This window comes from Natator depressus, chromosome 16, assembly GCF_965152275.1.
Source record: "Natator depressus isolate rNatDep1 chromosome 16, rNatDep2.hap1, whole genome shotgun sequence".
Taxonomy (NCBI): domain Eukaryota; kingdom Metazoa; phylum Chordata; order Testudines; family Cheloniidae; genus Natator; species Natator depressus.
Window position 1 is genome coordinate 16,919,441 of NC_134249.1, and position 19,556 is coordinate 16,938,996.

General features: G+C 47.4%; 2 protein-coding genes across 3 annotated transcripts in view; one reads left to right on the forward strand and one right to left on the reverse strand.

The window, feature by feature from the left end:
- The first annotated feature begins 1,436 nt into the window (after window positions 1-1,436).
- BARHL1 (BarH like homeobox 1) lies at window positions 1,437-12,159 on the forward strand. Of its 2 annotated transcripts, XM_074973456.1 has the most exons (4): window positions 1,437-1,803; window positions 1,900-2,069; window positions 6,580-6,802; window positions 9,915-12,159. In XM_074973456.1, exons 1-4 carry the CDS (start codon window positions 1,610-1,612, stop codon window positions 10,207-10,209), a joined length of 882 nt encoding a protein of 293 aa, XP_074829557.1. In that variant the 5' UTR covers window positions 1,437-1,609; the 3' UTR covers window positions 10,210-12,159. The 2 variants fall into 2 exon arrangements, with proteins under 2 accessions (XP_074829557.1, XP_074829556.1); XM_074973455.1 differs by having other exon boundaries at window positions 1,440-2,069; window positions 9,915-12,158.
- A 6,538-nt stretch (window positions 12,160-18,697) lies between these two features.
- Window positions 18,698-19,556, reverse strand: part of DDX31 (DEAD-box helicase 31) — a 69,029-nt gene continuing 68,170 nt past the window's right edge. The window contains exon 20 of the mRNA XM_074973366.1: window positions 18,698-19,214. Within this exon, the coding sequence (XP_074829467.1) occupies window positions 19,067-19,214 (148 nt within the window). The 3' untranslated portion in view covers window positions 18,698-19,066. The remainder of the gene's footprint in view (window positions 19,215-19,556) is intronic.

The window sequence follows — 19,556 nt, forward strand, 5'->3', positions numbered from 1 at the left end:
TCGGATAAGTATCTCATTAAAAGCCAGATAATCCTGATCCGGATCTGTTTCCTACTTTATTATTGTTTCCTCTTTCTGCGCTACCGCTCTTTATATTGCCCATTGCTCGATTTACGAGTCTATTACTGGTGTGGCGTCATTTCTAACTTCTCAGTCTTTAGCGCTATCTTGTTTAAAAAAAAAAACCATCAAAAGCAAATAAACATTTCGCTAGACAGAGCCTGGCAACGGAGCAAGAAATTTTAAATTAAAAAAAAAAAAGAAAATCGGTGTAAAGGAAAGAGGGTTTGACAAATGTACAGATAAATCACTAAAACTTTATCCTTGCCATTTAAAGAGGAGGGGGAGGAATTCTTACTACTCCTGTCTGGTCTTCAGTATTTAGAGCACATTTAAATCATGCGTCCGTGGGTTTTTGTTTTTAAACATGCAGAAAAACTTTCTCAGCGTGAGGGGAACTAATGATTCAGCTAATTGTGGAAAAAGCAAAAGTTAAAAAAAAAACAAAAACCACAACCCCACACACATCAACCCAGACCTACCCCCTATCGGTAATAACCCCATTAAGAGCTTCATCAGCGGTGTAATGAAAGCAAACAGGGTGGAAATTGCCTGTAAACAGTTGGATCTGGGCTGTAATTAATTCAGTGTCTCTTTTAATCAAACTGAAAGGAGATCAGGTTCCTTAGTCAGTGTGTGACATCACCCCAAAAGCACCCCAGCCAATGAGAAGGGCGGATGCTCAGACACGTGGCCCTGGCACCTTAAAAAAAGAAGAAGACGACGAAGAAGAAACCCAAACTTAAGTGACACAAGTTGGTTTTTTTAAAGGGGAACGTGTCACCCGCGGAGCCGGCGGGTCGAGCCTGCCGCTGCCTCTGTCCACGGTGCTGAAGCCGAGCCGCGCTCCGCCCGCCCCGTCCGCCGCCAGGAGGGCGGCCCGCCCGCCTCGACGCCATGGGTGCCGCCGCTCCCAGCCGCCCGCCCAGGCGCTCTCGGAGGTGCTGAAATCTCCATCCCGCCTCGTGTCGTTGGACCAGCCTGGCTATTGAGCGCCAAAGCAGGATCCGGCCGAGGTGCTGGCAGGGCACCCCTCCCCCCTTCTCCCCCCCCCCACACACATTGATTTTTGAATCATTAACTAGTTACGGCGCTGAAAACCCCGTTGGGTCGATTTCCCCCCTCCCCTCCTCCTCCTCCTCCTCCTCCTCCTCCTCCTCCTCCTCCACCCTGCGGGCGCCGGAGTTCAGCGCTGATAGATGTAGTGGGGCGGGGGGTGGAGTTAGGATTAAATCAAGGGGGGGGGGTCCCCCCAAGCAAACTTTGACTTTTTAATCCTTTTTCTCTTCCTGTCTGTCTGTCTCTGTCTGTCTGTCTGTCTCTCCCCCTGACCGCAGCTGGCTGGGATGCTGAAGCAGGAGGGCTGAGCCTTGGATCTAATGCACCGCGCCCCACGGGAATTGTTGGTCAACGGGCTCCCTGGACCCCACGCTGAACTCTGCCTTGCCCCAGCCCCACCCTCCCCCGCCAGGTCCGGACTGCCGGCCAATGTCCGCCTGAAAGGTGCCGGGTGCGAGCGATCGGCTGGGGCTGGGGGGCGAGCCTGGCCATGGAAGGCTCCAACGGATTTGGGATCGACTCCATCCTGTCCCACAGAGCGGGGAGCCCGGCCGCGCCCCAAGGAGACCCGCTGATGGGGGAGTGCAGGTCCCCCCTGGAACTAAGCCCCGGCTCCGAAGTCAGCAGCGGGTGCCCGTCTCCCCACTCGCCGGGGAAGGAATGCCTGGAGGCGGCGGCTCCCAGGCAAGGGGTGGCCGTGGGCTTGGAATCTCACCTCCAGCCGGGGCAGGGCTCGGCGCCTTCCCAGTCCAGAACAGTGACCTCGTCTTTCCTAATCAGGGACATCCTCGCCGATTGCAAGCCCCTGGCAGCCTGCGCGCCTTACTCTAGCACCAATGGACAGAGCGGCCCGGAGCCGGCGGGGCGAATCCCGGCCAAACCCGGGGAGGACTTTAGAGAGAAAATGGACAAAAGTAGCAGCAACGCCTCGTCGGACTCGGAGTACAAAGGTAAGAGCCGAGGGGAGGCGAGAGCCCGAGCTACTGACCAGCTGCCCCCAGCCAGCGATTGGAGCTGCCACATGCTTTGCTTTCAAAACATCCCTCCAGCCTTTCTTTTCACTCCTCGCTCTGCTGTGAAGGCATTTTAAAGAGCTTGACATTTCCTGCACTCCCCCTTCCCATCCGAGAAAGCGCTGGCCCTCTGTCTATGGGAAAAGAATTGGGGATGGGGGTGATTTTGGTTCCCTGTTATTTCTTGGGGGGGGGGGTGAATCTTGATTTGCTATTGAGCCCGTAGGTTGTGTCTGGGAGGAAGCTGATTCTTTACACCTCCCGCCGACAGTCCAGCAATCAGGAATAAATAATGAAAACTTCACAAAGCTTGAGTTTAAAACAATCAGGCCGAACTTTAAATAGTGGGGTGAGGAGGGGGGTGGGGGGATTTATAGCATCGGATTGAGGAATATTAAGATCACTTGGGGAGAAAAAATACAAATGAATACGCTCCTTCGATTAAACCCGCAGAATTTCCTTGCCCCTGTAAAGATCTGAATAATTATGAATCACAAGAGTGGTATCTGCCCCAGAACTCCATTAATATATTTTATTTTAGCAATTTCATTCTGTATTTTCGGGAGGTAATTGGCTAATCCATCACGCATAGAGAATTAACCTTTAGACTCTTGGAATTTGCTTCCGAACTATTTCCAGATTAGAAGAGCCCGAAAGAAATGGTTGCCCAGCACGTTTGATTTGTCCGTCGCTTTTAGACACGGGGGGAAGCTGTGCGAGTTTTTAAAAATAAGGCATTGTTTAAGTAACGTCAGGTGATCAGAATTAATTTCACTCCAATCCGTTCGAGAAGGATCAGCTATATTACCAAGCTGTACAAATGTGGGTAAGCTCCATCATGAAAGGAGGAAGAGATTCTTCTCATCCTAGTTCGTGAAAAACCCTGGCAGGAGACTGGGATTTTAACTTCACGTTTTTGAGAGGGACATTCTATAACCCCTGTGGGTTGTTGGGTTTTTTTCCGGCTGTGTCTGATTGTGGTGTATCCTTGCAAGTGTATTCGGTCTCTCGCGCTTTCTTTTAAAACTTTTAACATGGAAACATTACAGATCGCTAGTTCTAACCTCTGCACAAAGTCCACAAGGGATACGATCATTTTAAAGGGGCGTTTGAAGTCTGCGCCGCTCGGATCGCAATAATGCATACTGGCGCATCAGGCAGAATTAAGGTTTCTGCTGCAGACATTCCTAATTTCTGCATATTGTATTTATGGGTGACTGAAAGAAAGATTGAGGAATGTGGTAAAATAGGCCTGAATTTCCTTGGAAGAAAAGAAGTTTGATCTTCTCTGCTTGGCTGCTTCTTTATTTGTATCTTTCTTAATAATGTTTTACCTACTGGCCTCACGATTTTAATTATAATGAATTCCCATCCTCTATTTTACAGCAGATAAAAAACCCCAACAGCAACAACTAAATATTAAATTCATTCATGGGGAAGTAAGGGAAATGTGCCTCTTTAAAAATATATTTTAGGTAGCAAACTATTTGCCAAGCAGATTTTGGAAACTTTCTGAATATGCCCGAATGAAGCTGCATTTTATATTCTCATTCCTCTCACAATAAGCAGAAGTGAAATGTATCTGGCTGGGGAGGAATAGAAATTGACTCCGGTCTTTTGAAGGAAGGTGATCAAATGGAAGTCAACATTAGGAGCTTTTTTGTTTCTTTATTTTTAAATCCTGTCTCTCTTTTCAAAACTGCCAAGCTGGGAAAGAAACTAGGTAGAAAAAGAAATGCAAACTTGTGTCTCGCCTCAAGCAAAAAATATAAACTATATATATCGATTTGATCCTCAACAGGAAATTTTTCAAACCAGTTTTTACCATGAAAGATTTCTTATCAAAGCCATGCACAGCCAGGCTGCTCGCAAGTGGGAGCTGACAAATTGCATTTCATAGTAATCGATTAAATATATAATAATGAATAATAATAATAAATAATAAATAATAATAATAAAATTAATAAAAGGCAACCAGCAGTAACCAGCCCTTCCCCAGCGCAAGGCGGAGTCCGCAGTCAAAGACAGCTTTCCCTTTCCCTATCAGGAGAAACTCTTAGCTTGTGTGCTTCCATTCGAATAAAATACAGCGGAACGGAAAAACATTTCATGCATCGAATGGTAACAAGCAACTAGTTGTTTAATTGTTTAAAAATATAAGGCCCAGACCCAAAGATAGGGCCCCTTACTCCGTTTTGAAGCCAGTCGTTCCCATTGATGTAAATAACCCTGAGCGCTCGATGATGCCATTGCTTTATGGACAGAGTCTCCCGAGTTCAATGGGAGGGTTGTTTAAAACGTGCTGGCACACAAGGATTTCAGGACTGAGCCCAGATGAAAAATAAACGCTTCCCATGAGTTTCTATGCAGCCAAAACATTAACTTTTTTTAAGTGGGGGGGGGGACCCTGATATGTACAAGAAGAACTACCTTAATAACCGAGCGAGCTTTTCAAAGAAATAGCTTTTAAGGGAGGTGTTTTATTTTACCTTCCGCACGTCATCTAAATACTGGGCTAAACGTATTTTGGAGCTGTGTTGACTAGTCGTAGAGCAAATCAGAGAAACTCTTTTGTGTTCAGTTGGACTGAAATCCAAAGGGAAGTTCAGTGGCTAAACAGGGATTCTGGGAATCCGGGAGAACAATCGATTCCAAACTGAGTCATTTCTCTCTCTCTCTCTCTTTCCCAATTAACTTTTTTGAGAAGTCCAAACTTTAATAATGTTTAAGTGTTTGGCTCAAATCCTGTTTCTCAAATTCCAATGGCCGTCTAAGGAAATGCAGCTACATCTGCAATAACTTTAATGGCCAATCAAATAATCCCCAAAGTTTCTCCCCGATCGCTTCACCCTGAGACCTGAAATAAACATCGTGAAGATTCCGTTGAAAGGGTGTTTCCCAAACTATCCTCTTTGCAGAAGTCACAGGCTACTGGTTCCACCGGCCCGTATTTGATTTTATTTTATTTTTGGAGGGGGAGAAGATGGGGGTGGGTGGGTGTTTGTTTCGCCATTAAATGAAACAGAATCTCATGTTTAAGAGCTATTCAGCGGGTTTGGTCTCTATCTGGTCTGCTAGATTCTGGATTTCTGGTTGAAGGGTTTCGTTCCCTGGTGGCTCAATTAACCGGATTATTGTCTTCCTACAGAGAGAAATCAACTCGCATTCAACTACAGCCCTGTCACTTCTAAAACCTTTCACAATGAAATTTACCATAAACCCCTGTAAAAACCTAATGCAGCCAATTTATATAAACTGAAGCTTTTTGTTACATAATCTCTTTCAGGAGGGGGGAAAAACAGAGCTTTTCTTGCTTAGATTTTCCAATCTCGTACAGATGTTTTCGGATGTAAATCATTCTTTCTAGCCATCAGCGTCTCTGTAATATATTGATCTGCTTGTATGTATATTATAGACACACAGAGACTTTCCTGCGTTAATGAACCATCAATAAAACCTCTCATTAGGCATTTTAAAAGTTAAATCATGGCAAAAGCCTGGCCTCACAGCACCACTTCTCAAATGTTTCCTTCTACCCGTTTAAGGGTTCCATTTGTCTTATGCCTGTGCGCAGTATGCCCTACTCAGAGATATACGCATTTCTTTACAGTATATTAACAATCATCTGTCAGTGAAAAGTGGCTCTTTTTAAGCATTACATGAATTAAAAAGTAGGCCGTGCTAACAAGCCCCACACTAACACCAAATCCGCAGCTCCACAACTTTATGGTCAGCAAATCCAGAACCTCCCCCCCCCCCCCCACACACTTGATTTTTCCTGTACAAACATAAACCGATCCATCATTGCAAGAGCATTGGTCGGGTTGACTGGGGTAAACCTAGAGGAGATGGGGAAACTCCGTTGTCAGGCATGACAGCGGAGGAGGAAATATAAAAGGACTCAATCAAAGAGCTCGCAGAATTATATATTTTTTTAAATGAGGATTTCTACTAAAAGACAAAATACAGGTCAATCCTGGGTCTATCCTATACATACTCTGGATATATTAGCCTTTTCCCCAGGAATTCATTCGCTCTCTCTCTCTCTCTTTGAACTGCATCTCTGGTATTCAAACGAAACATGGACCATTGGCTACTATTCTCATATCCGGTCATGCCCAGCATTTGCTCTTATTTTTCCAACTTCTTCTGCATTACCCTCCTTCCGAGCGGCATGACATTTGAATCCCATCACCAACCTCACAGAGCCAAAAGGCAGCCGGGATCAGAGAACACCAGGGCCTAGGAGAGAAGGCAAAAAACTCAGGGCAAACTCGCCCGCTTGCATTTGCAAAACAATAGCCGGGCAGGGTGTGTGCGTGTGATACTTATTTCTTTCTCTGCCTGAGCCTCTCTGTTCCTGCTGTTGCAAGGAAGCGACCCAGAGCCGCTTTGCATCGCCTCTCTTTCTGCCCTGACACGATGTGCATTCTTTCTCCCCCTCTAGTGAAAGAAGAAGGGGACCGAGAAATCTCCAGTTCCAGGGACAGCCCCCCGGTGAGGCTGAAAAAGCCCCGCAAAGCCCGCACCGCCTTCACCGATCACCAGCTCGCCCAGCTGGAGCGGAGCTTTGAGAGGCAGAAATACCTGAGTGTGCAGGACAGGATGGAGCTGGCGGCCTCCCTCAACCTCACTGACACCCAAGTGAAAACGTGGTACCAGAACAGAAGGTAAAAACACCACAGCGCAAATCTCCCTGATTCCCCCCCCACACACACACCCCGACCCAGGGGAGTTCCGGGGGCAGCCTCTGGGCCCACAGCATCTTCCGCAGAGATGCACTAATCAGGCTTTCCCCAAGACACCAACTAGGAAGTAGCTTTGAAGCGAGTCCCTGAAAGCTCCCAGGTTTCCCAGCGCATCCGGAGTGGAAGGTTTGAAGGGCCGGGGCCCAGGGAGCTGGGGTGCCAGGTCCCGGGCTGGAGAGTGCCGAGCGGGGACCATAGGCTGCGGCGCGGTTTTATCTGGCAAAGGTGAAAAGAGTGGGTCTGAATGCAGGCTGCAAAGGCCAGGCCCGAGGGGATGGGCGGCTGAAAGCGGCCCGCGGCTTGCCGCGGAGTGCCAGTGCTCAGCGGGGATTTGCGAACCGCAGCCGGACGCCTCCGCTTTGGCGGGTTTAAACATAGCCACCGCAGGAAGACAGACAGCCCCTTATCTTTAAAACCAAACCTCCCCGAGCGAGAGCCGAGGAAATCCGCCCGCGTACCAACCAGCAGCCCGGCTGGGCGCCAAGGAAAGCGGGCGCGGGGGGGGGGGGTGGCATGGACCAGGATCGGGCCCGACCCCGCCGCAGAAGGCGGCAGTTTGGCCACCCCAAGCTGGGACGCCGCTCCTAGAACGGGCTCTTCATAAAATCACAATGAAAAACGCAAGCCCTGGAAGACCTGCCCCAAACCCCAGCAGAGTGGATACCTGGGTGGGGGTGCGATGGGTGACAATACCTGTGTCTGCGTGAAAGCAGAACCCGCCCCCCCCCGCCCCCATACAAAGGCTGGGGAACAAGGGATGAAGATGAGCCACCCAGCCATGGGCACACGGGGCTGGAAAGGCAGAGAGCAGCCCCTCGGCTCCTTCCACACCGGGCCTTGCTGCGGTCTAGCGAAGCAACACGTGTCTTCCTCGTCTCCTTTTAATAGTCACTGGCTTAAAAAACAAAACACCAGCAGCAATGCCCCCCCCCCCCGTGCTATCCTTGTGGGTCTCCTATTCCCAGCCCCCCCCCCCCATCCAGGTAGCAGGAAGCCCCCCCCACCCCCCAACAACCGTTCAGGAAAAAGGAAGAAATGTCCTTTTCGATAAACACAACAGCATAACACATCGGCCCATTAATAATAAATCCCGGGCATCCATAATTAACGCCAGTTACAGTAATTACACAATTATGATGATGATGAATAATTTAAGGGTGGAAATGGGCCTAGCGCGTCAGCGACAAAACCGTCAAAGGCTCGGCTGATCCCCGGCCGCCTGCCCCGACGTGCATCCCGGGGCTCTGACCCCCTGCTCCGGCCATTGTCTGGAGAACAATCGTCATCGCAACAAAAGGAGCAGCAAACACGTCTGGGTTCCGGCACGACCCGCTGCCCAGTAAAGTTCACCCTGTTGCTGGGCGCGGGGGCGGCTCTGGTCTGACATTCGGAGGACGCAAAATAAAATCGCCCAGCTACGAGGCTGCTCCTTGGGGTAGTTTATTCTCTCTCTTTCCCACCCCCAGAGAGAAAGCGATGTGGGTATTTCTCAGGTCGGGTCTGATCAATGCTTTAATATTGTCATTTAGAAACCGATCACAACATTTCGCTTTTTTGCGGGGGGGGGGGGGAAGGAACGGGAACAAATCTGGTGAGAGTTTAGTTTCCCCGTTTAGGGTTATTTATTTGGTTTCAACTAAACTCCTAAGGCCGCGATAAAAAATTCCAGGTGCTATTTCTCTCCCCAGATTTCCAAAAGGCCTTGCACGAATTCAGTCTTCTTTCTAGCTTCATCTGAAACCTGAACTTTTTAAACACCGGTTTAAATTTGGTTTAAGTGATTTTCAGGGGCTTGTGTGAACGTTTTAAGAACCCAGCGCACTGATTAGAAACCAACAAGAATCCAAATGTCTGAGAGGGCCGAACTCTTCAGGAGAGCGTGTGATTCTGTCTTAGCATGTGATCATCATATATGATCACATCAGACAGATAGAAAGATAATCACCTGCCTGAGCTGGCAAATTAGAGATGGATGTTTCCAATCACTGTAGATCAGCGTATGTGCAGTTACATGTTACCATGTGTTGTGATCACATATTATTATTAATTATTATTACACACACAATATAGCAGAGAGTATATGTCTCATGCCATTTGCCTGAGCTGAAAAAATATATTCAGGCAACTGGTATCAGACATACTATCTGATACATTATATACTTGTGAGTAACTAATAAATAATAATACCTCTCTCATGATCACAACACGCAATAAAATATACACATTTTGCCCGTGGGGCATAGCTGGCATTGCACTGCTAACATACTATGCTATACGTGGGCTTGCACAAATAGAGGGCAATTAATACTCTTGTCAATTTCCCCTTCCCCTCCCCCACTTCACGTTAATATTCGCAAAGTTAACATCCAGAGAGTCCACCCTCGTTCCTGGCCGTCGGGGTAATATATCGCTGCGGGAAGAGGATTTGGGTTCTGGAAACAATCGTCAGCTCAATAAAAAGAACAGGAGGACTTGCGGCACCTTAGGGACGAACACATTTATTTGAGCACCAGCTTTGGGGGGGCTACAGCCCCCTTCATCGGCTGCATAGAATGGAACATGCAGATCAATGATCGTGTTGCCCTGCGGTTCAGCACAGGCGTGTGAGTGGGTGTGAGAGATTCCACAGCTTTCACCCGAGCTATATCAGGTGTGGGCGCTGCAACTCTCTCCCACTTGTGACTGCAGGAGGGGCTGCAGGGGTCTCCAGGGGCTTGGCTGCTCCTGAGAGAGCCGGGGCTGGAGCGTTGCAAACTCAGGAAGGTTTCAGAGTAGCAGCCGTGTTCGTCTGTATTCGCAAAAAGAAAAGGAGGACTTGTGGCACCTTAGAGACTAACCAATTTGGTGCCACAAGTACTCCTTTTCTTTTTGCAAACTCTGGAAGGGTGCTCAGGTTTCTTGCCCATGGAAGGCCGGCGGTTTGGCCACGTCCGCTCAGTCGGAGGAGTGGGGGTGCACGCCCAGGCCTGCGGGGCTGCTTTTCTGTAGCATGTTGGCTCTCTCCTGACCCGCGTATCTTGGCTTCCCTCCCCAGGACCAAGTGGAAGAGGCAGACAGCAGTAGGACTGGAGCTACTGGCAGAAGCTGGGAATTATTCAGCCCTCCAGCGAATGTTCCCATCTCCCTATTTCTACCCGCAGAGCTTGGTCTCCAACCTGGACCCCGGAGCGGCCCTCTATCTGTACCGGGGTCCCAGCGCCCCTCCCCCGGCCTTGCAGAGACCTTTGGTACCCCGGATCCTCATTCACGGACTGCAGGGGGGTAGCGAGCCGCCCCCACCTTTGCCCCCCCTGGCAGGCGTCCTCCCGCGAGCGGCTCAACCGCGGTGAAGCGCCGAGTTCGCAGCAAAGCCCGCTGCCAAGGAAGCCAAGAGGCCCCCTCTGCTCCCTTGCGTAGACCGCCCTGACCATCAGAAACTGTACACCGAGCCGGGGGGGGGGGGAGGGAGAGAGGCGGGCCGGATCCTTGGCACTTCAACCCCCGCCTAGCCACCACACAAAACCATCGTTCACCCTAACGGAGCAAGAGGAACCTGGAAAGGAAAAAAACACATCAAAGGAAAATCTGGCCCGCTCTTTCGATGCGGTTGGTGATCCGCGCTGCCTAACCTGGAAGGGGGTGAGAGATCGCCTTCCTAGCAATGGAGAAAGGGAACCTAACAAACAACTCAAACTTCCTGGAAAGCATCTGTTCAACTCTGGGGTGGGCGGGAGACACGGAGGAGCTAGGAGGAAACACAGAAATAGACAAATCTTTTGTGATCGCCCAGACACAGACGATTAGCCCACTTCCGAAAGACCTTTCAGTATTGAAAAATATCCTCCTTAAAAACATTGAGGGGATATAATTCCCCCCCTCCCGCACACACACACACACAACACAGATTTTTTCCGGCTTCACCCCCCCGCCCTTCTCTCTTTGCCCATTGAGGCCTTTCTGCCCCCTCCCCCGCTTTCTAGCACTAAACTTTGCCACACACACAAAGGAGACTTGTTTCAGAGTAGCAGCCGTGTTAGTCTGTATCCCCAAAAAGAACAGGAGTACCAGTGGCACCTTAGAGACTAACCAATTTATCTGAGCATAAGCTTTCGTGAGCAACAGCTCACTTCATCGGATGCATACTGTGGAAAATACAGCGGGGAGATTTATATACACAGAGAACATGAAACAATGGGTGTTCATAAATTGGTTAGTCTCTCAAGTGCCACAAGTTCTCCTTTTCTTTTTAAAGGAGACTTGGGGACAGATAATACCCAAAGATCAAATAAGGAATCTCCACAAGTTGCAGAATTCAGAAACGTTCCCCCTTCAGACAGAGTTAGTTTGAAGAGAGGAACCGAATTAATCTGCTAAATAAGCCTTTTTTTTTTTTTTTAAAGAGCCGTATTACGTTTTAAAGGATCAATAACAAGACGAGGTTTAGGCCCGAGGATTCTGGGTGTAGGAGACACACCTTTAAACACATCTCAGGTTTTGTTTCCATTCAAAGAATTCACTGCGTTCCAATTATGTATCGGCTTGAAGCTCTATTTCACCAGCAGGCCCAGCTCCTGGCTAACTTCAGGCTGGAGTTTCCAGTTCCTTGCAGTTCCAAACACACTTCCTCGAAAGAAAGAAAGAAAGAAAGACAGACTTCCCTCATGCTAAACACGCGCCCGACTTCAGTGGTTTTTGCCTGAGCAAGGACTGGAGGATGAGGCAAAGGTAATTGCCAATAAACTAGCTCACCTGAGCATGGCTTCTCATTTTTGTTTGTTTGTTTGTTCCCAAGTATTATCCATTCTCCTTTCTGCCATCCCCAGGCCGCGCTTTGCGATAGGGCATCCGTTCCTGGCCTTTGTAAGTAACAATTCTACTTGTGCAGAAATGGGGGTAGGTAGGTGGATGGCCCGCGTGTGCTGACATGAAACATACAACATCTGGACCCTCATTAGATCCATAATGAACAGCTTGGACCTCGCCCCATGGCACCGACCCATTGGGTCGCAGTGTTACCTAGCGTAAGAGGAGCCCTTTCATGCTAACCCGAGAGTATGTAACTAAGAAAAAATTGTAAATACTTGTGTGCAAAATGTATATGAATTATTTATTTGTGAACCCCGAGGACGTATTTGTGTAAGTGATTCTTGTAAGTCTGTATTCCCGGGTTCTCCTGTCTGGACTTTGCAAGGAAAAGAAGCGAAGGAGAATTCGGCTTTAAAGAGATCAGAAAAGAAAAACAAAACAAAACTCTGGCTCGCGCTCTCTCTTTTTTTTTAAATGTGGAAATAAACTTCTTTACAAACAAGCAGATCCAGTCATTCTCGGCCTTTTTTATGCTGTTTACTCTGGCTGATCAAAGAAGCCGAAGGGAAGGGGGTGGGGGGAAGTTTCCACGATTCTCACCCACGAGCAAACGTATTTTGGCCACTCAAAGAGGGGGCCTGATTCTGCTGGGTTGTAACTCCACCCGCTCAAGAGAAGTCACTGCTGATTTACACGCGTGTCTCAGAGAAAGGAGACTCAGCCCTGACTGCCAGGGAGTCACTCCTGATTTCTACCCCTGGGAGAGGGGAATCAGGCCCTCTGACTCCAGAGCCACTCCCGATTTAGACTCCAGCAGGATCAGCCCCAGAGGAAACCCAAGCAGCGCCACAGTGCTGGCATGTGGGGAGCAGAGCCGGCAGCCCCCGCGATCCCTGGCAGCCCCCTTGTCCCGGCCCCTCGCACCTTGCGGGGTGGTGGGTGGAGGAGCCCTGGCGCAGGGCTAGCCGCGGTCCTGGTGAATTATTAACGCTAATCTTAAGTGTGTAATTGCCTAAGTGCTTTAAATGATCGCTTTGGAAAATGGATTGTTTCCACCCTTTAAAAGTGTCGCTCATCTGGCTGCAGCCAGCTAGCCCAGCAGCTGGTCACCGGGACAGGCTGGGAGCGGCTACCGTCCCGGGGACCCGACAGATGGGCTGCGAGGCTTAGCCCTGGGCCGCCCCCCCGGCCAACCTGTGGGCCAGGCTCCTTGCACAACTCCCGTCTGAGCGCACGCTGCCCTTCCCGTGCAGGGGGGGGACGGGACCCTAGACTGCAGCAGGTCCTAGCTCCCCGGCCATCCCCTCCCCCAACCCAGCTCTGCAAACTTCTCAGCACAGAGCTCAGGCCAAGTCTAGCGCCCATCACCTGTCACCCCCACCACTGACCACCCCAATGACCCCCGGCTGCAGCGTGGTGGGCCCCACGCCTTCCCCCGGCCGCTAGCACCGCGCCCCGGGGGGCGCCGTGATGGGACCCTACCTCGGGCAGGGCGAACTGCTGCTAATCAAAAACAACTAGCCCCTGACCAGCCCCTGCAGCAGGAGTGATTACTACAGCGAGGGACGCTGGGAAAGGGGGGGACCCGGCTAGGCCAGGGATCTCCATGTAAATGGCAACAATGGAGAGATCTCGGGGAGGATGGGGTGGTGGAAAGAGCCTTCGAAGAAATAACACCCAGAATCTCCCAGGCCTAAGGAACGCCAGATCCAGAGCTGACCCTGTTTCTATTTATTTTGTTTTGTATTCTTCCTGACAGTATGTCGGCATTGTTATAATTTTGCAAAATGCACAGCAACTAATTAAGTCAAGCAGCCCCCTTGCCTTTGTGGAGGGTGCTGTTTCTTTGCATCTGAATGGTGGGGTTTGGTAAATCCCCAGCTCTAGGTGGGAGGGATTGTCCCCAGCTCAGGGTTAATGAAGTGGGAAAGGAGTCTCTCAGAGCAGCATGCAAACAAAACCCCCCATGCAACAAACCCAGTCCAAAATCCTACATGGATTGACTTAAACCCAGGGGATAAGTGCTTTAAATTAATCTCATTGAATAAGAATGAGGCCAAACAACACTCTTTAAAATCATATTAAAAATCTATCAAAGGACAACTTGCACTGGGTGTGCTTTTCATTTTGTGAGAGTGAAGGCAGAGAAAATACAGCAACCTTTCTTACATTTACCCAGTAGGAATGTAAATCAAAGACATTCTCTAATATTTAATTGTCCTTGTACCTCTTAGCAGATTGCATCTCTTACATTAATGAAGTACAACCCTTCCCTACAAGTTTAGGATGGCAATATTTAAAATTGTTTTGCTAATTCACACCTGGAAGAAGCTGGAAACCTCCATGGTAAAGTAGGTAACCAGCCTATTAAAATATTAACTAGCACAGTGTTTGTGCTAAAATTACTGCAGTAGGAGAAACCAAGGCTACAGTCCAAAAGAAATATCAAGCTTAGGGAATAGGAACTGACCAAACTAGAACTTTCTAGAACTAGAAACCAAACTTTCTTCTGGTAAAGAAAGTGGAGAGGTGTTGAAGGTTAGAGCTGTTTCCTTAAGGGAGCTTTAATAGTCACAGTAAAAGAAACAGTTTATTTTTTAAAATCACAATTTAGTGAAAACACCACACTGAGTATATGCCCTTTATAATAATGAAGTATATTTCCCATGTAAATAGCACCTTCTGTAAGAGGATCCCAAAGTGCTTTGAAACCATTAAAATATTTAACCTCACACTACCCTTCTGAGGTAGGGTATTATCGCCATTTTACAAATGGGGAAACTGAGGCATTGGGCGGGGGAAGAGATTGCCCAAAGATATCATAGGGCAAGTTTGTGTCAGAGGTGGACACAGAATTCAGCTGCATCAGGTCTTAGTTCTGTGCTTTAGCCACAAGACTATCTTTCCCCAATATACTGAAAATTGGAATGCACTGGTCCTCAGGACAGGGCCTGCTTTATTAATAGCTGTTTGTACAACATCTTGCCAAGTGCAGCTGCAATCCTGGGCTCTACTCTAAAGCAAAGAATAAAATCCCTGGAGAATTCTTAGTGGAATTAAACCTGGTGCAATGGCTTTAAAACAAAACAAAAAAACTTTTGAAATCAAATGCTGGATGAGATGTATCAGTCATGTGAAAGAAACCAGCTACAAGACTACAACTGTTCTAGTCCAAGGATTATTTTTCCCCCAAGGGTCAAGATTTTCCTTGACAAACATTTCATTAATCTTTTGCTTTCTGTTCACAGTTTGGGTTCTGAAACATCAACAAATTAGTACAATTGCCAGGCCCACTATAAAGTGCAATCTAGGTTTCCAAGCACAGAAAGGATCTTTTGTCCAACTTTGTGGTCTATCTTCATTCTTTGCTCTTTCGGTTTTAAGGGAGCTGTCTGCAGGAGGAATGGATGACAAGGGGGGCTAACCCCAGCTCCTATTTAGAACATGGTAAATCTGAAGCAACTTCATGAAAGCAACTCCATGAAAGTCAGTAAGATTACTCTGCATCACAACCAGTCTATGTGAGATCAGAATCTGGCCTACTGTTTATACTGTATAAGCAGTGATTCACTTAAGGACATATACATGCCTGTGGATCGCTAGTCTGTTCCTTTCTCAATGCAGGGGCTGTCAATGATCCTTTCTAACCGTTGACTTCAGGTGTAAGCAGGTGCAACCATTGTGCCAAATGCTGGAACAAGGTCACAGCCTGAGTGGTCAGGCAGCAGAGTGAGGTTTTCTGCAGAGGCTGAAGGAATACCCCCCTCCCCTCCATTCCAGACCACAGATCAGCAGAATCATCACGCTGCAGCGGCTCTCCATCAAAGGTATTTATAAGGCACCTATTACCCTAGCATCTAAGCACTGAACAAATTATGCTGAAGCACGAGTCCTGAACAAATGGTGTTTCTCTCTCTGCTCCCCTGGGTTACAGAGGAATGAGAATTTGGATGGGCAGGGAAGTTTTGTTGTTTTGTTTTTGATTACAGGCATTGGCCCCGGGGAAAGGTTTAATAGCAAAGGTGTGTCTTCAACTTAGATCTGAACACGCTCAGCCTGATCTTCTGGAAAGGAAGCCCCAAGTGGAGCCCTACCACCAACAGCACCTCCCCCTGCCGGCATCTGAGAGGTGAAATCTGGGGCATTTCGAACACCTGCGCAGCGTAGCTATCTTGGAGGGTCTCAGAGGCAGTCTCTGCAGGAACCAGGCCCCAGCCCAAAGGTACATTAGGAGCAGAACCTTGAATTCTCTTCTGAAGCAAACGGGGAGTCAGTGGAGATCAACCCACGGGATGATGCACCAACTTCAGCTTTCTTGGGATGGTTCCACTTAGCCTCTGGGAGAGCAAGAGTTGCTAGTCTGCCCCAAATGTGCAGCACAATTGTACCAGTCCCACCCAGGCAGGGCCCTTTCTGACCTTGAAAAGAGAGTAGGATTTGGCCCTACGCCAGACACAGACAAAGATATGGTCACTGCCCCATGGATCTTACAATCTAAATAAACATGAGTCCAAAGATGTAAGCGAGAAGGTGCAGGAGCATTTTTTGGAATGAGAATTCCAGGCTCCATCCACACACCAGGAATAGAATTCCTTGATTGTAAGGGTATATATGAATGGAAATCTGAAGTGCAGCATATCAGAACAGGTGGGATTAACTGAAAATTAAAAACAAAAGGTGTTATCACTTTTAAAACCAAACTCTGCTCTGAAATCAAACGAAAAGTCAATGGGACAATAAAGGGGCTCTTTAAAATTTAAATATACAGACAAATATACAGTAGAATTATGCTGAGGTTTTCACACAACCGAGATAGAATCTCTATACCAAGAGCAACACTCAATATTTATATTGTATGATTTATATTAAATGTGGTTTAAATTTAGCTAAAGCTGCTACATCTTCCTTCCTGTATTATCTGGGCAGTAAAGTGATAAACTAGATCAGAATACAGATTCTGGGACAGACAATGCAATCAGTTCGGCTGCATAGGTGTAACTGAGAGCAGAATTTAGCTACAGATAAACCCACCCATAAATCCAGAGGTTTGCAGAAGGGACCTCAACATCATGATCAGATGTTTGACTTTTCTTTAACTATACATCTATTTCCTTTACCATTTTTCCTGATGATCTCCCCCACCTTCCTTCCCAGAATCACTCAGCATTAATCCGCAGCTCTCAACTAAAAGATGGTGCAGCTCACAGAGAAAAGTATACAGGTAAAAAAGCTTAATGGCTCACTGTTTCATCAAGCCCATGACATGCCCCAATAACACAGAGAGCGAAGAGATTTCCTAATGTCTGACTGACATGTGTTGTCTGGTCTTTAGTATTATAAATTCACCAATAGTATCTATTAATTCTCATATGACAATCAGCTTGGAGAAGGTCATACTTTTCCCACCCTTCATGCACAGGATCAATTCTCCCCAAGCTTACACTTTCTGCATCACATGATGAGTCATTTTCAGCCTCAGGTTGTTTTTTAAACCTGATTTCCCATCCCCTTCCCCTCCCACAAATACCAGGAGGGTGGTTTCTTTATTTAATTTTAATCTAATAAATGCTGATTACCCTCCTACTCTCTGCCCTTCAGTTTTTCCACATCCTTCTTTCTCAAAAACTACTGCTGTCAAACCAGGAAGTCGCTGTTCAGTGATCGCCCGGGAGAAGGGAAGAATTGTTCTGATTCTCAAGAGTTACACTCACTTGACAAAATACACACTTTTGGACTGATTGCTCCCCTTCTGCAACACGAGACCCAACTCACTGTTACTCCGCATCGTGTGTCATCACTTATCTCAGTGCCAAGTGGATACCATGCTGATTCGGGCAAATTTTAAGCCCACTTTGCACTGCTGTGAATTCGGTTTCATATACGTTCTTATCCCACCCTCCTTGCTGTTCTATCTGAGCCCCTTACGGTCGTGCATTAGGCGACATGACTAACAGCTGTCATGTGTAGTTTGTTCTCTCTCTCTCTCATCCTCTCCCCAGGGGAGAATGGTGTGTGCAGTGGAGCGCACTGTTTTGGTAGGGTTTGTGTTTTGGTTGGGGTTTATTTTGTTTTTTAGCATGTGTGTTTGCTCTGTCCTTTTCTTAGAGAAGGCAGACTGACGCCGTGAGCCTTGCACTCAGAGCGGAAGGTGGTGAAATTTGTGAAGGTCCGTAGTTCCAGTGGGAAACTCATTCTATAATCTCAGACCAGGCCTTGAGAAAGCACCATCTCCTGCACAGAATGACGACCCAACAGAATCCTGGCCCGACTGACGTCACGGGGAGTTTTGCTATTGCCTTCAAAGGGGCTAGGATTTCGTTCCAAGTGCAAGGCAATCATGAACGGGCCCAATCACAGCCTCTCTCAGATCACACCACAAAGAACTCCCAGGAGTCCCCTCCCTCCTGGGTTCTGATGAGGAATAAAATAAATAAAGGAAGGAAGAAATTCCAGCTGTTGGGTCTTTCCACTTCAAAGGCAAACAGGGGAACACAAGGAGACAAATCAATTAGCCTACAATATGCTCCTGAAAAGGAGAAGAAAATAAATAAATAAGCTTGACCGATGCCAGGAACAGCTAAAGTCAATGTGCTTTTCAGAATGAGCAACAAAGCGCGCTACAAAATGATGGTATCATTAAGTGTTAGAAATGCTCCTCTCAGACTTTTCTGTGCTGAGAAGCAAGACATTACATGTGGCTAAATCCTGAAGGATTCAGGGACAAATCTTACCTATAAATTTTGCCCAAGACAGGAATAGGGAACAGAGCATTTGGTCCTTTGTCTATTTACATACAATCTTGTTCCTAAGTGATTGGGAGTTTTGCCATTCACTTCAATGCCATTGAGATCTGGCCCAAATGCCACAGTTTGTTCAGGTCAGACTAAGGCTTGAATAGTAGCTAACCTTAGAATAAGCAACTAAGGTAGTAATGCCCACTGCACTACTTCAGCTTTCTCTATTAAAAAAAATTAAACAATTGGTTCCTATAGACCTTTTAAACATCATAATCGCCCCAATGAACTCCGCTCCTATCTTAACCCATTTGATGGTCACTTTATATTTTGGTGGTTGCACATTTCCCCCTACACTTCATGTGACTGCTCCAAATTTTCTTTACAAAAACAATGGTCATGGCTTAACACTGCAAAACTTAGAAACTTTGTGCATCTTCATGAAGCTGCGTTTATTTGCAATGGAGCAATCTTGACTGAGAACATGACATGTTTGATTTCAGCCCCATTCAGGTCTTCTGGAGGCTCAGCTCTCTGAGGGTTTAGCCTTTTAAAAATTCTCTATTAAATTCTGGTGCACCTCAGTTTGCATTGCATGTCCCTTTGCCTTCTGCCCCATGCATTCTCCAGAACTAGTTTCTGCAGCAAAGGGCTGGAAACTCCCAGTTCAGCTCAGCATTTTCTGGTTGCCAGGTTTTCCATGTTTTTTCTTTCTCTTGACCTTGGATACACCAGAGTCCATCCCACTAGAGTATTCAGATCGCAAGATTTCAGCCAGGCGGCGTTTGCCTTGGGTTTTCCTGCGAAGGTCAGGCCTGAAAAGAAGAGAGCAAAGAGAAGGGGTTTACATTTCTTTCCTTTTGAAATCCAGTTTGGTGGGTTACTTATTCTACAGCTGTGCAAGTGACATTTCCGCATTAGCAGCTTCCTCTCCTTGATGCCTGTTTTGAAATTCTGTCTCATGCAGAATTAGATATTGTTGTGACAGGTTTTTCATAAAAGTGGCAAAATATCATGCCATTTTTAAAAGGGAACCTTTGTTCTGAACAAATGCTCTGGCGGGGGGGGGGGGGGAGGGGTTGTGTGCTGACGGCTGATGAAGTGTGTGACACAGCAGTTTTCAAATAAAAAAACCCCCAGCCTTAAGACACTGAGCA